At 34.6% G+C, this 15,374-nt stretch overlaps 1 protein-coding gene across 2 annotated transcripts; it reads right to left on the reverse strand.

Moving 5' to 3' along the window:
* Positions 1-7,199: 7,199 nt before the first annotated feature.
* HB-8 (homeobox-leucine zipper protein ATHB-8) lies at positions 7,200-13,879 on the reverse strand. Of its 2 annotated transcripts, XM_022278674.2 has the most exons (19): positions 13,414-13,879; positions 13,110-13,338; positions 12,846-13,005; positions 12,652-12,752; positions 12,433-12,523; positions 11,882-11,977; positions 11,684-11,797; positions 11,504-11,587; positions 11,269-11,424; positions 11,103-11,177; positions 10,865-10,971; positions 10,578-10,773; positions 10,123-10,308; positions 9,928-10,008; positions 9,561-9,695; positions 9,139-9,464; positions 8,622-8,721; positions 7,895-8,044; positions 7,200-7,471 (listed from the first exon to the last, which is right to left on the reverse strand). In XM_022278674.2, the coding sequence occupies exons 2-19, from the start codon at positions 13,331-13,333 to the stop codon at positions 7,325-7,327; spliced, it is 2,529 nt and encodes an 842-aa protein (XP_022134366.1). In that variant the 5' UTR covers positions 13,334-13,338; positions 13,414-13,879; the 3' UTR covers positions 7,200-7,324. The 2 variants fall into 2 exon arrangements, with proteins under 2 accessions (XP_022134366.1, XP_087975818.1); XM_088119692.1 differs by lacking the exons at positions 12,433-12,523; positions 12,652-12,752; positions 12,846-13,005; positions 13,110-13,338; positions 13,414-13,879 and adding an exon at positions 12,201-12,355.
* Between the last annotated feature and the right edge of the window lie 1,495 nt (positions 13,880-15,374).

Raw genomic sequence — 15,374 nt, forward strand, 5'->3', positions numbered from 1 at the left:
AAACAAAGACCATATATAGTTGATAAATATTCTTTGTTTTCTATTTTTAAAAAATAGAAAATCAAACATGTTTGATAAGCATTTTGATTTTCAATTTTTTTTTTAATGTTAGAGTTATATATGCTAGAGAGAGAAAAATCTATGTAAAGTAGAGATAACAACGGGATGATGCAAGAATCAAAATTCCCTCCCTATCTCCATCCTCACACAAATTTTTAGTCTGGCCTCATGCAAGAATCAACCAGAGAAAAAAGTTAGGAAAATATTAAATTTTGAGAGAGAAAAATAAGAATGGTATGTTAGAAAAAATAAAAAAATAAAAATATATAGAGATTAAAATTTTGAAGATAGAAATAATAGTAAATATTCTCTAGAGAAGAAAAATTTAGAGAGTGAAAGATAAATTTTCTTGAAAGAGAAATTTCAATAAGAAAAAAATTTAGAGTCAAAGAAATTGTTGGAGAGAAATATGTGAAATAAAAAAATGTCGAGCATTAAAATATTAAGAAAATGAGATTTTGAAAAACACAAATATGTTTAAAAGCTTTTTTTCCCCTTGAAATTTACATAGAATATTAACAAACAGTTTTAAAAAATAGAAAATATAAAATTGAATTAGGTTATGAAACAAACATGTTTTTGTCAAAAACCAAAAATCATTTTTGATATCATCTCATGTGATTGGACGCCTTTTGATTAATTTTATGAAACAACTGGAATCTTAAATAAGTCGTCATCATGGTTTGAAAATATTCTCTCTAGATTCTTTGGAACTAATTAACCTGTCTCTTTTGGATTAATGAGTCAATCAAATAATATGTAGAGATATATATAGAGATTGAAATTCAACATCCCAACCAAGCAATATATGTAGATAATAACTTTAGCATCCTAGTCATCTAGTTCATATCCTAACATATTACTCGACCCATGATGCATTTTTGTTATAAAAGATTGAATTAATTAAAAATGTTACCACACTCTCTCCGATCTTCAAGGGATAGCTTGGGTGGCTTGAAACCTCAAGGAATAACCTTAAATTCTTGAGTTCAAGTCACTATCTATCATCAGAACTAGGATACAACCAATTAACATATGCACGTGGTTGCAAAAATACATAACTCATAGTAAAAGAAAAATGTACATTAAGAATATATATCAAAACAAAACCCTAGCTAATTAGGGTTCATTGGTGAAAGATTATACTGGGAGTTGAGATTATGCAAAATTAAACTTGTTTACTTTATAATCATAGTTGTTAATTAACCTTGGAAGTAGTGGTGATAGCAATGAGAAGAGAGGGTCGTCAGGCCTTGATTGTTGAACCAGCTGCTGCTTTTGCACATACAACCCACAGAACATAAGTTGTTGGAGAGGGTAATTTAAAGACAGTATGCGGGACATATCTCTGGTGACAAAAATGGACAAAGAATATATTTGTACGTAGCCCCTCTTTCAGGTTTTTCTTCTATTCAACATGTGCCACACCAATAATAGATCCCCACAACTAAACTTAATTAGCAGCTAGCTCGATCCCATTACAAGGCTTTAGATCCTAAATAATCAAGTTATTATTTAATAAAACTTATGTTATTTCTTTCCTCTCTCTAGCTAATTATGTTCTTAAACAATTCCATGCATGATTGGTTAATTAAGCAGAATAACTTGGTTAATTAGGCATAAGAGCATTGATTGAATGGAAAAAGTGTGAATAGTGGGTGATGTGATGATTGAATTAGAGGTCAAAGAGATACACAACAGAGCAAAGAAAAGAGAGTTGAAAAAACATTCGTTTTGCAGTAACAAATAGAACATTATTCTCCCCGATTCGGTTCTCTCAGGGTTGGATGTTTGGATGTATCATCTTTTATATTTGTCCCATTATTGTCGGGTCTTTGGGATGGGGTAAATCAAACACTCCAACAACGACAACACAAGTATACAACCTAAAAGCCCTTTTAGTACACTACTAAAGTTAATGCCTTTATGCTTTAATTTAACACTCTCCCATTTCAAAACCCTCCTTCTGATCTCTCTCTTTACATTTTTCCTTTTTGTTTTTGCACAAAAATGGTGGAGGGTTTTGAATTTGGATCGACGACCCACTTTTTAGTCAAGCTCCTCTGCTTTATAATTATGCATATTAGAGTACAGCTTGCTTTCTTCTTCCCCTTGATATCGGCTTCCAAAGATTTTTTGGCTGTTCAAAAACGTTATTGAGATGCTTTATTATGGCATAAAAGTGAACATAATCAAAGTAAATTTTATGGCGTAGGGGAAGAAATTAATGATGGGTGCCAGAGAGCTATGAGACATTGCAAATGTTTTGTATATAAAAGATAGGTTAAAAGCGTGTACTTTCATTTAAATAATGGTTTTAGTTCGTTTGTAACCATTTATTGTTTCTATCTTCAAATTATTAACAATTTAGTCTATATATACTTTAAAATTTGTAACACTTTAGGAATTCGTGGTGACGATTCAGTCTTTTAGTTTATAAACACTATCATACCGCCACTAGGTGGCTTGTCTGAATGCCAAGTCTTTTAATGAAGAACGCTAGCTATTTTTGGTCTCTTATTATTATTATTAGTTTTTTTTTTTAAAGAATATCCACTTCATTCAAAAGGTAGGCAAGAAACATGCACAAAAAGATGGAGGCTAAAAGAAAGTACTCTGATTTAGCGAAATGGTCATAATTACGAAAGGGGAACGATGTAAAACACCAAGAGGATATGCGAAGACTTTGTAGTTTATCGATTTAACATATATATATATATATATCAAATCTTATTAAATCTTAACAACATTTTTCATGATAGAGACTAAATCGTTACAAGTTTAAATTACAGAGAGACACGAATGACTAAAGTTTAGGGACATAATATTATTTTTTTAGTACAACAATACGTAGGAATCTTGGGTTCAAGTTACATGAAATGCAACTTCAAGCAATGACTCCTTATGTATGTTTGGGTGGTATAGGTATAAGTCGGTATATGCTCAAGTTGACATAGTATATGATGATTTTTTTAACACTTTTTTTTTTTTTTTGAGTACAGCAACACATTCAATTTTATGTTTCATATATTCAAGTTTAAATGATATGTATTGATCCCAGACACACCCAAAAGCAACTTTTGAATCCAATATTAATTACGGTTTTAGCTCTCATTCAACATAACGAGATCAGGCAATAACCAAATGATGATGCCGCCACGCTGTGCATATGCTGGGAAGTACATCCAAATCCAACGCTTTTAAGTTGGTGGATTAATTAAATTAATTACACTAGAAAAACTAATTAAATGTGTGTGGACATTTGACAAGATAAAGTTAGCGAACCAAAGTTGACACAAGCTAGGTCAAAAAGGAAGAAAGATTGAGATTGTGAAGGAGATATGTCTTTTGTTTGCTAGAAAGAGCGCAGCCACAAGAGGTTTTGTTGTAGGGTTGTAATCATTTTTTGCTTAGGACTTTGTGTCCTTTTTTTGAATTTTATCTCTTTGTCATTCTCCCATGATATAATGTAATGTGTGATGATGGTGGCTGCAAACAAAAAAAAAAGACCCTTTTTTTTGTCGTGTCTTATAGGTCATAATGGGGTTCACATAGTTGGAAGATTCCGTCCTAAAAGAAGAGTCTAAACACAAGGTGACATTTTGGAGGAGCAAACCCAGCTAGATTTTGCTGGCAGAAGAATATATGAGATGATATATTTGTCAAGTGGATTTCATCTTAAAAGCCTCAAAAAGAAAACTAACTTCAAATTCAATCATACTCCTTGGAGACCATGCAAAAGGCTATTTGCCTTTCTTCCCCTTTTCCATTCACAAAGCTATCTCCTTTTTCTCTTCTTCTTCTCCCCCTTCAGCGCTCAAAAAGCTACGCTGTCCTCCATAGCCTTCACCATCTTCACTTGAACTATTCATTTTCATATTCCTTCATTCTATCACACAGATATTTGGCAATTAGCTAGTTTTTAACATGGAAATCTTTGTGAAAACAGCAACACATTACCCACTGATCTAGTAGTAATTACAGACTGTGTTTTAAATATTATCGCTTGACACATTGCATGTCGAGCCCCTCAATATCGACACGATTTTCCCCTCCCGTTGTCAATGTCGACATATTGTAACTTACAGTATGGTTGTGGAGGGAGTGAGTTGGTTTGCTGGACTCAGTCACTAGAAAGAATTGGACAGTGAGTACTGCAAAACATGTGTTATAAAAGCACATTACCAATAGTCCATACACAGCATTAAATTTTCTCTTGCAAATAAAGAAAGCCTCACGCTTAATTAGTTTTTTTCTTTTTTTTTTAACACAGTAGTATGTTGTTCTTATTAATTCATTATAATTAACCAATAATTATTTTAAGTTATCAGTAGTTTCACAAATAAAGCATAGACTTCTTTGACCGTCGAATTACTCTTTTCTTTAAGCTTAATCACCATTTTAGTTCATTATTTTTATTTAATCGGACTCATACTACTTCAAATATTAGTGATGCATCTAAAAAGTAGTAATATAGAAGAAAGGATTCCATACTATATAATAGAACTAACTGACCTAGCTAGATTGGTGTTTGCATTAAATTTTAGAGAATACTTCCCCGTGAATGAATGACAACAAATTTATGTTAGTTCACTGCTAAGTTTTTGATAGGTCAAAAAGAGGAATGCTAAGTCTAGTTTAAAAAAAAATACATGGAAAATAATTTAGTAAAGAATAGAGATAGATGGGCCTTTTGAGAGAGGAACACAAATAGAGAGTTGTGCAACTTCCAGAAGAAGAGAGAGTTTGAGAACTCAATATGTATCCCAGTTTGAAAGACTTGTAAGAGTAGTGATTTGTGAACTCATTTTTTGTGAGAGAGAAATCCTTGTAAACTCTCGAGAATAGCGGTAGCAGAAAACTAGACATTTTAGAACCATAACCTAATACAACTAACTAAATATTGTGTGCTTTTGTGATAACGATAACAAAAGTACTGTTATTAAATTTTCGTAGCAGGAGTAAATTGCTAGATCATGCATGCGCAGATGCAGCTTTGGTCTGTTTGGTTTTCTTGAATGAATAACATGTATGATATTAGTGCTCCTTATTACAACAGCCCTTAAAGATTCATATGTACTTCACTTTGTATATTTTCTCACTTTTTGACTAGTATGTTATTTGCAGCCCAGCAGGAGGAAGCTGCAGTATTATTCTAGCTAGCTAAGCCTGGCCTAGTAGATATCAACTTTATTTCTTTATCATTATCTTTCTTAGTCCTTTACAATTCCACTTCACTTTTTAGCCAGGTCCATTGACTATTTATTAAAGTAGTTAAGGGGCAATCCCGTTTGTTGGCTTGAAATTAGCACAGAACATAATATGAGTACATCTCCTACTTTGATACGATGTTAAACTACCACTACTAAATTTAAAAGTTCAAGTGTATAGCTTACGAAATATTTAATCCTTTTATTCCTGATTTAGATTTTGCTATTTTGTTCCTAGTAAAGGTTTTTTGATTGAGTGGCTCGACGTATCTTTGAACGACACGTGTCAACTAAGAAAAATCTTATTGGTATATTTGTCTTTATTAATTTTAGAGATAATAAACAAAAAAAAAGTCAGCAGAACTTTGCATAGAAAAAGCATGGCCATTTTTTACACCTCTTCCATTTGATTTGCCAAATGAGATGAGTGTTGGGGACAGGGATTTTGGAAAGATAAGTTTGGCCAAAAAACAAATAATACAGATTTGAATTAGTGGTGAGAACCCCAAGAGAAGTTTAATATATCAGTTTTAATGGAAAAGGTAGTGTGTGTTCTGTTGAAGTAGATAACATTGAAGAATGGCCACGGTGATGGTGGGAGTGGGTGGGTGAGAGAATTTTTACTGACCCACTTCAGAAAGAATAGCTTTAGAGCCAACAAGAGACATTAAAGTCCAAAGAAAAATCAATCAAATTGGCAGAGATTGGCTGAGTGCTGCAATCAAACTTCTCTTCAGCCCCATTATCTTGTCTTCAACAGGGCCTTAAGAATGGGAGAAACCTGAGCTGAAAGAGACTTCTTGTTCCAAATATTGAAAAGGAAGAGAGAGTATTATCAGAAAAAGAAGTTTTGGTGAAAGCTTTTTTATTATTTATCATGAACTTACATGACAAAATGGTTTTCGTGTCAGCAATGGACTGGTCAGCTGGGAAAATATCAATCTTTTTTCATTCTTTTATGTGGAATTTTGGGGTCCCAAGTCCAGAGATTGGAAGGTTAAGGAGATTGTAGCTATGAAAAGAAGTTATATATTTAAATAAAGGTTTAATCTTTGATATTAATTTGGGAAAAGTGCAGAATAAACGAGGCAAATCACCTTCCATGTCCTCCATTTCCATGGCAAGATGCTCCACCACATTCGTGTAAAGAAAAAGAAAAGAATACAAGTCACAATTCTGTTTTTAAATGAACTGTATCAGTAGAACTCAGGAAACGAGAGACAAAAAGTAAAGGTGAAGTTTGCTTTTTTCTCTCTCTCTCTCGTAGGAGCCAAGAGGAATACAACTCAACTGATTTTTATATATCACTTATCAAAGAGTGGAAAGTTCGAATCTCCTTAGTTGAGCTAAAAAAAAGTAAGATTATGCAGGTAGGTGAGTCCAAGACCAAGGTTCTGATCTTTTCTCCCTACGGACCAAAAAGACATCAAAATTGGCATTCTTAGGGGCATGGTACTCGCCAAATTCTTTGAGTAATTTGATAAGATTGTTGAGAACGTGAATAATTTTAATTTACATTTCTTAGAAGTGAGTGATAGATTATCCTTGATATAAAAAAAAGGAAAATATTTCTTAGTGTAACTAAGAATAGGATTTGGCATCCAAATTCGGCACCCATTTGTCCCAACATTTCTCTGCATCCCCTACAACCTAGCTATATCATCGTCTTTATCTGAATTACTTAAAATAATGAAGTTGCACCTTGTTGGTATAGGTAGTGACTAATGATTCTTTTAAATCTGTTTAATTATACTTCTATGATTTCAAGATTCCTCTCATTCAGATATGGTATCAATTCATCTATGTACCCCCCTCTCTACTCGAGCGTCACACTTAGATTCATAGTGAGGTATGTTATCTCAATATTAATTATAAAAAAGAATATGAACTAAAAGATTCCGTAGGTAACTAATACAGGGCACAGGGGCATAGACAGAAAAAGGGGGCAATATGCTCATTTAGTTGGTTATTTTCGTAGTTTCTCAAATCTAACTTACAGGAAAATTAATTTGATCTACTCTAATTTTCATATTCCTATTTTCTGACTATGCGTTTCAAACAAAAGACCAGTTCATAAACATGAAGCAAATACAGTGAGGATTTTCTTCTTCATTCAAAACCTTCCACGCCACAGCTTTCTCATAGGATACTGCCCTTCCCATGCTTGACAAGCAGACACCCCCTTGAAGACAAATAAAGCCCTAACATAACACAAGATAAATAGATTACTCAACTGTATCAAATTTATGTTTCAAAGAACTACGATCAAGACAGACATTAACAATAGCCATGGTGAAACAAAACTGTTGTAAATAAATCCAGCACCATTTCAATGCACAAGGTTGTTTGCAAATCGTGTCCTTGGGGTTTCCTAAAAGAACAGTCCTGATTTTTCTTGAATTAAAGCTCCATAACTTTTTGAATTCACCTAGTCTTGTCTGATGCTCTCTATGTCTTATAGCATTTGTGTTGCTTTATCTTTTCCACTTGTGCTTCATAACATTTGATTTGAATTAAATCCAATTCACTAGTCTATACTAGATAGATCTTTTATATATTAAAGTGCTTCGATTCAGTTGGCAATCATTGAGGTGGTAGGGAAAGATAGGGTTCGTTATCGATACCTGCTGCATTATCCGCGGGAACTCTGAGGCTAAAGTTTTCTTTCCATTGTCATCAAAAATCTTCTCCAGAGTAATGTCTTGGAGAGCCACCAAGGTTGTCTCAAGCATGTCAAGTCCAGCCTGATTTGCAAATGTAAAATTTGGCAATGCCTGCATACACAGAATAGGATATAAGTATAACTTTATAAGAATCAAACTTCCTCTTACTGCTTTGTCTTCTCAGAATCACTTCTTAAAAGCCACTTTTTTTTTTTTAATGTAAGTTGTAAATCTCATTTTCATCCTAAAACACTTCAAATCTTATGTTTTGAAAGGAACAGATATTTTATTGATATGAAACAACTCTTCAAACCTGATGATCGTAGAGATTTTTAAATTAATATACTAGTACATGTTTTAGGACAGACAAATGAATGACATACTAACTCAAATGTCTAATTCTGTTGAGTGACCTATGGTGAATCAGTAGTTTCAAATGCTAAAAGCAGACGACTGTGATTGGATAAAAATATGGATGAATCCCATATAAATAAAATGACAATAATGAATGTTTCCAAATGAGAACTCTTTTAGAAACTTCAAATAGAATGAAACGGAAACCTCAAGCATGGGCACCATGCTCGTTAGGCCTTGTTTCCTTGCAATTTTTTCCTTTATCTTAATGAAGGTTGGTTATAAAAAAAACCTGGAATCCTGATACTTATAAGAGAGAGAATTACAAACATACCTTCGAAGAGCAGCACATGACTGCATCTGAGTGATGCCAAAGGGATTTAAGAATGGTTTCTCTTCCTTCGTTTTTAAGTAATTCCATGCCCATATAGCACCTGTAGGGGAGGATAGCATAAGCTTGAATTATACTACTACCCTCCTTGCCTTTATAATGTAGGTAAACTAAAAGAACTACAAGAGTGAGGAGGAATGACTTTAGGACTTAGCTGCAAGTTTCCAACTAATATTAGTTTATAATTTCATGGGATGCTATAGACTAACTAAATTGTTCACAAACTAATCATAAACTCCAGACCATTTTAAGAAATCAACATGCAAAGCAAAGTTCAACTATAATAGGCTGCAGCTGACTGTTTTCTGATATTACTGTATATCCTTTTAAAAATTGTAATCTTTTCTCTAAATTAGGAGTTCTTTTGAAAGACATCACATTAACTGCTTCCCAAAAGCAAGACCAAGTAAGCAAATATGCCAAATAATTACTAGGTACAAGATGAGAGTTTCTTGAATACCTATAGCTTTGACAGATCCAACGAGCAAGTGTTTGTGCTTCAGGAGTGCCAGCTGGTGTCTGAAGGTTAGAATGAGGTCCAAATTGCGAAGGGGAGAGAGCCAGTGCCACCCTCTGAACAGATGCTATAATGCTTCGGACATACTGCCGTGCCATTGCTGCTACGTTATCTTGAAGGTGAACATCAAAAACAAATTGGAATGCGATTGTCATCACAGATTTTGATTTTCCAGATTGACCAGCATAATCACCAGAAGCTTTATTCCCTGCAGGTCCAACATCAAGAGCTGAAGCAAGATCGAGCGTGCGGTTAGGACTGGAAGCATCCTGCAGCATTAGAAGATAAACAAATTTTAAAACAATTGCGAAGAGTGGAGAGGAAAAAGAAGAGAGGACATTGGGCATTGTGTATTGTGTATTTACCATCCCAGAGTCAAGAGGAATGATGCGGAAACCAGATGGTAGAATAGGTGCATCATCAGAAAAAGAGGCATCAATTGGAGCAAAAATGAGTTCGGCTGAAGTACCAACTGCATTCTCATCCACACCATTGCAAAGCTGAGAGGAGTGCACCATAATTAACAGTGGTCAGTGACATCATAGGTTCGAAATCTACAAGTATCCATCCAAATCTTTATAATAAGGACAGTTCTAGCTTAATCATCCTTTCATCTTCTAAACTGAAGAACCAAGCCAGACTTTTAAGTTTAATGTAACTTTTTGCTCCAGTAAACTAATATATGCATCCTATTTGAGACTTATTTATATAATCCAATAACAGATTACTTACTTGGAGGAGGAAGATGTCACCAGGCATGAGCATATCATCCCTAAAATGGCCCACGTTTTCAAATTTAATAACTTCCATAAACTGCTTGCGGTAAGAAAATTTTAATCAGTATTTTGAAATAGCATAGAAATAGTAGGTTACTAGGATATGTTATCCATACAATTGATGGCACTGGAAATAGTTTTTGTTACTTGCCTCTTCATGCTCAACTGTTTGTGCCAAGGGAAGGATAACCTGGCCCCCAAAAGTTCCAGCATGAGATCCTGGTAAACCACACTGACCGGTCTTAATTGCAGCAGCTGAATAAGCATCAATACTGCTGTCTGCCCATTCTGACCGGTGTTCTCTCAAGAACCTAATGAGCATTGCTGGAGTGACATTCTACAAAATCGAAAAGAAAGCAAACATAAATAAGATTAGAGAAGAGCAGGTAAATGTAACAAGAAGAAAAGAAAGAATAGTTTTTCTTTGAGAGTGGGACAAATAGTCCAAGCATGGAACAATACATAGAAAATATGGCATAGGTTGAAAAAGTGAATTCCCTAATTTATGATTGATGGTTTTGGTAAAGGGTGCTGATATATAATAAAATAGAACCTTTTCAATTGCTGACCATCCTCTAGATATCAGCTCGCAAGCAGAATAATTACCTGTAACAACATTGATGCTTTGGCACAAAGCACAGCATTGCTCATAGACGGAAAGCCATTAGAATATGAAATATTTGCACCCATCATTGTCTTGCCATGAGACAAATTTACAAGAAGTGTAACATCATCAATGCCATCGCTTTCTAACAAAGACCATCCCTCGTCTGTAAACCCATTAACTGCTTCATTGAAACCTCTACAGAGTAAAAGTAAAATCCATTAAATACAATTCCGAAAAAAAAAAATGGTAGCTAGGACAAGTAGTCTCAAGCCAAAATTATATCTACCTGCTTAATCTCTGACTAAGAGCGCGAAGAGCAGCAGGTCTTCTTCCCCAACCAGTAACATTTGGTTGCGAAACTTCTTGTGAAATCTGTCTCAATAAGCGTAATGCCTAGTCCAAAAGAACAAAATTTCATAATTATGTTAGAGATACAATCTTCAGTTTCCAGTTTCTGTAATGCAGAGCCAGTGGGTAAATTCAAGACTTGAAGCAATAAGATTAAAAAAAAAAAACAGACTCACTGCCATTGTGTTCTTCTGAGCAAGCAGAGTAGATGACTTGTATAAAGGCCGCAACACTTCAGGCACGCTCCAGGGCTATTTTCAAGTGAATAATGGGAAAGATTATAAATTTGGAAATCAGATGCCAAATATGACCGTGCTTTAAATACGGAGTAATTTTACATACTTCTAAGTCCATATGATCAACTATATGGATGATTGATCCACCGCCTTCACATGGTCTTATCAAATACCCACTCGGTAGCATTTCTGCTCTCACAAAGTTTTGTACTGGTGGCATACTTGGACCATTCTGGGTATTGTTAAGAGATCTTTCACAGACCTAAAATGAACAATACAAGCATATTAGCCCCAAATTCCAGATCAACAAGAAACAAATTCCAGTTCAGGCATACACATACCACAAGACTACCATCCTCCAAAACAGATGTGTATCGCAGCAACCAGAAATCACGAGCGGGTGCCAGAGTAGTAGGTGCATAGAGCTATATCAAATCAACAAAAGTTCCTTTCAGTTTTATATTTTCTAGCAAAGTCAAAATCGATACGAACAACCCATTATTAGTAGTAGAGTGGCTCACCTGCATGTAAAGAAGCTCAATCGTTCCTCCATTTCCAGTAGATAAGACGTTTAGAACGTCAACAGCGCGGCAATCACGAAACCAAGAAGGCCAATCTTTAAGAATTTCAGCCACCTTCATAAAACATTATAAATTATATACTCATAATTCCTGCTATATCGGATAAATAGTTAGAATTTTATGTTTAGAAGCACTTACTCTTGTAGGTTCGAGACCCACAAGTCCACAAGCACGAGCTGCAACTCCAGTGCAGCCATGAGAGATAGCAACGATTCCAATGGAATCCGGACCAGGCTGCTCAGATCAGATATTTAGAAAGGATCAAACATATGAACAAGAAACGAGATTTGTAATACCACTTGAAAATCCCTATCCCAGATGCTTCGGGTAATTTACTATTTGAAAAAGGCATGATCTTTGCTGAGCAGTGATATTAATATTACAACAACTCCATTATTTCTCAATCAAACGATGCACAAATTAAATGAAGAAAACAGTTTAACAGTTTGCTCTTTGCCTTCCTCGTGAAGCGAAAATACAAATCAGAATAGATGTGAGATGTGACATTAGCAGATGAAATTAGCAGACAACAAAGCATAATTTTTAAAAGCTCTCGAAGATCGAGATTATAGACTTTGTGATGTTGCTTAGAAGATTAGCAAAGTTCATGTCGCTTAATTATAATGACAGAAGAAAAAAGAAAACCACTTTAATACAGATTGAAGAATAAAGCAAAAAGAGGAAGTAACCTTCATCCCAGGCAGTTGGACCCACTCCACAGCAGTTCCAGTAGCCTTTGATAGAAACTCTGCTAAAGTCTCCTCCGCAATAGACAAAAGTCTAGGAAATAACCAAAGCCAAATTCTCAGAAAGACGATTTCTAGCACAAGGACAATAAAAAACAAAGGAAACTCTTTTGGAGAAAGGAATGGATAAGAGCAAGAAGAAGAGGCAGTTCTTCTACTTACCCTGCGGGACTGGCATCCTTCGGTGGATGCGGCGGAGTCAAATGCTGCTGACCACTTGTCACCACTGACTCGCAACTTGTGTCCGTGGTGGCTAGGGTCGCCTGCAAGATGAAGAAATTATCATTTATCAAAACAATTATACTCGCTTCACTAACAAAATTAAAAAAGAATCAGTTTCTGGGCTTCATTCTTACATTCTGGGTCTGTTGACGAAAATAGCTGTTCTCATACACAAGCTGCGACACCTGTTTCTGCAATCTATCATTTTCCTCCATTAGGAGTCTATTCATAGCCGTCAGCTTCCTGTTCACAGTTTGCAGGCGTGATGCCTCCTTCCTCTGTTTCTCTCTACATCTGTGTGGGCGAAGAAAGGGTGAGAAACCGGAACAGAATTTTGGGGTCAATTGATTTCTTAAATTCGAAACCACCTTGAGCCAGAAATGGAAAAAAAGAATTACCTGCGATTTTGGAACCAAACTTTGATCTGTTTGGGTTCGATGTTGGAGAGAATTGGGCACTCCCTGATGAGCTGCTGGCGGCGCATAGAACTGGGTTTGGGGCATTCATAGTAGAGCCTCTCGAGAGCTTCCACCTGCTCAGGCGTGTACCTAACGTACTTGCCATTATCCACGCTGCCCATCTTGTTAGCAGCGTCCTTGCAGCCGGAGGTCACAGCCATCATCCCCACTGCAAAAGTCCCACAAAGTGTTTTCAATTTCCAAACCCAAATCCAAATGGGGCTTAAAGAAATCAATGATTTACCAGACGCTTTTATGAAGGCGTTACGATCAGAGACTCCCCTTTCCGACGAGTCATAAAACACACATTCTGGGCATATTCATCAAAACTAAAGTAAGGAAGAAAGTTGGTTAAGAGAAATTGGTGGAAGATTGTTTGGTGTTTGGGAAATGAATGGAGGTATAAAAGGGGGAAGAGTGAAATGGAAGGGAGAGAAGGAGGGGAGTAATAATGGGTGAAGGAGCAGAGCAATCCTAAAGTACCGGACACGGGCAGGAACAGAACGGAAACACAGACTCTGAGCTACAAAATTTCGTTTTTCACATCAATGTTGAATATAATATAAATCCAAATCCATCATCTTCTTTCTTTGTATCTTCTTTTTCACAGTCTGCTCTGCTGTGTATTTCGCTGTTGCTTTTGCTGCCGCTGCCTTTTCTTTTCTTTTCCACAAATTTTTCTTGGCGCTCTGTTTTGTTTGGCACTTCCCCACTCGGCAGGCACTTGACCAAATACTCTTTTTTTCTCGAGTGAATGCAATCTAGCGCGTGCTGTAATAGTATTATAAAACTTCAAAAATACTATCTTTTTTTTTTGTTCTTTTAGAAATTTGAAGGGAGAATTAAAAGAATGTACATAGTTAAGCTTCTAATTTTATTTTTGTTAGTACAATGAGTGGATGTGGAGATTCAAACTCACGACTTGTTAATTAAATATATATTAATTATTGCTGAACTAAGTTTATGTTGGCGTTGCTTCTAAATTTTTAACCATTAATATCTACCAACGAAAAGAGTATAAAGATTATATTTAATCTTTTTAAACTAATAATATAATTAGGTTTATCAACCTCAAATGTAACACAATTGATAGAATATTTAGTATTTCTACTTATGAGTTATGAGTTAAAGTCTTCTTTTCAATTTATTTGAGATTGTTTCTATAGAAGAGTTAGATAGTGTATAGGAATATTAAGATTAATAGAATTAATGCAACGCTTAATATTTTTTAAGAATCGAGAAATTAATAGAATGAATATGATCACATTTAAACGGAAAAGTCTAAAAATGTACATTATATGTTTATAACATAAAATTTTAATGATTGGAAGATGATATAAGAGAGTTGGATGGGAAAGGTAGGTTGGCGTTTTCATGGAGGAAGAAAAATAGAAAAAGGTGATAGAATGTTGGCTTCCTTGTTTATGGGGATAACATATTCATTATGATGGATTAACCAACTTAATTAACGACCTTTAATTATTTTTCTTTTAATAGATTATGGACCATCACCTTTCCAACTTCCTTCCATCTCTCAATAAAATCTACAAATTGGACAAAAATTATGGGGAAAAAACAAAATTTACCCATTTCTTTGTCCTTAGGCTTCCTTTGGAAAATGGTTGGATTAAAGTTTTAATGTGAGTTTAATAGATTACAAATAAATACTTGATATAAAATTGTAGGTACATCGAATGGTCATTGGTGTGTTAGAATTTGATTAGTGATTTTTTTTTGCACTATAATCAGTGAATAAATGTTATGAAAAAGGCTCGCAAAAAGATAAATTTCATAATACTTATCATCCAAATTTAATAAGTCAGAAAGTTTATGGTAAAATTTGAACTGTCAATCTGAGCTTAGTTCAGCGATAATTGACACATGCGTCTAATCAAGAAGTTATGAATTCGAATCCATCAACACACTTGTTGTACTAAAAATAAAAAGTAAAATTTGAACTTTTTAAAAAAACAAATAATTTCAACCGTTATTAAAAAACTAAGCTTAAATTACAACAATTTTCAAATATTCAAGTAGAGTGGAGAATTGAATATTCAACACTGAAAAAAGTAATAGATGACTTATTCACTAAACTATATTCGGATGGATGAATTTTAAAATACTCACAAAAATGAATAATCAAATTTGAGAGGTTGAAATTAATACATGTTAACATAAGATAATAAAGATTATAAGATGTAATTC

Source organism: Momordica charantia (genome assembly GCF_013281855.1).
Source record: "Momordica charantia cultivar OHB3-1 chromosome 11 unlocalized genomic scaffold, Mcharantia_2.0 BLBB01000011.1, whole genome shotgun sequence".
In the NCBI taxonomy this organism is placed as follows: Eukaryota; Viridiplantae; Streptophyta; class Magnoliopsida; order Cucurbitales; family Cucurbitaceae; genus Momordica; species Momordica charantia.

Bases quoted from the DNA above. Each gene is read 5' to 3' on its own strand.
- HB-8 (XM_022278674.2), bottom strand. From the start codon at position 13,333: ATGATGGCTGTGACCTCCGGCTGCAAGGACGCTGCTAACAAGATGGGC. The intron at 9,465-9,560 runs GTAAATACACAA...CTAATGCTGCAG, and splicing joins TTCCTCTTGACTCTGGGATG to GATGCTTCCAGTCCTAACCG. The intron at 8,045-8,621 runs GTATGTTTGTAA...CTGTGTATGCAG, and splicing joins TCATGTGCTGCTCTTCGAAG to GCATTGCCAAATTTTACATT.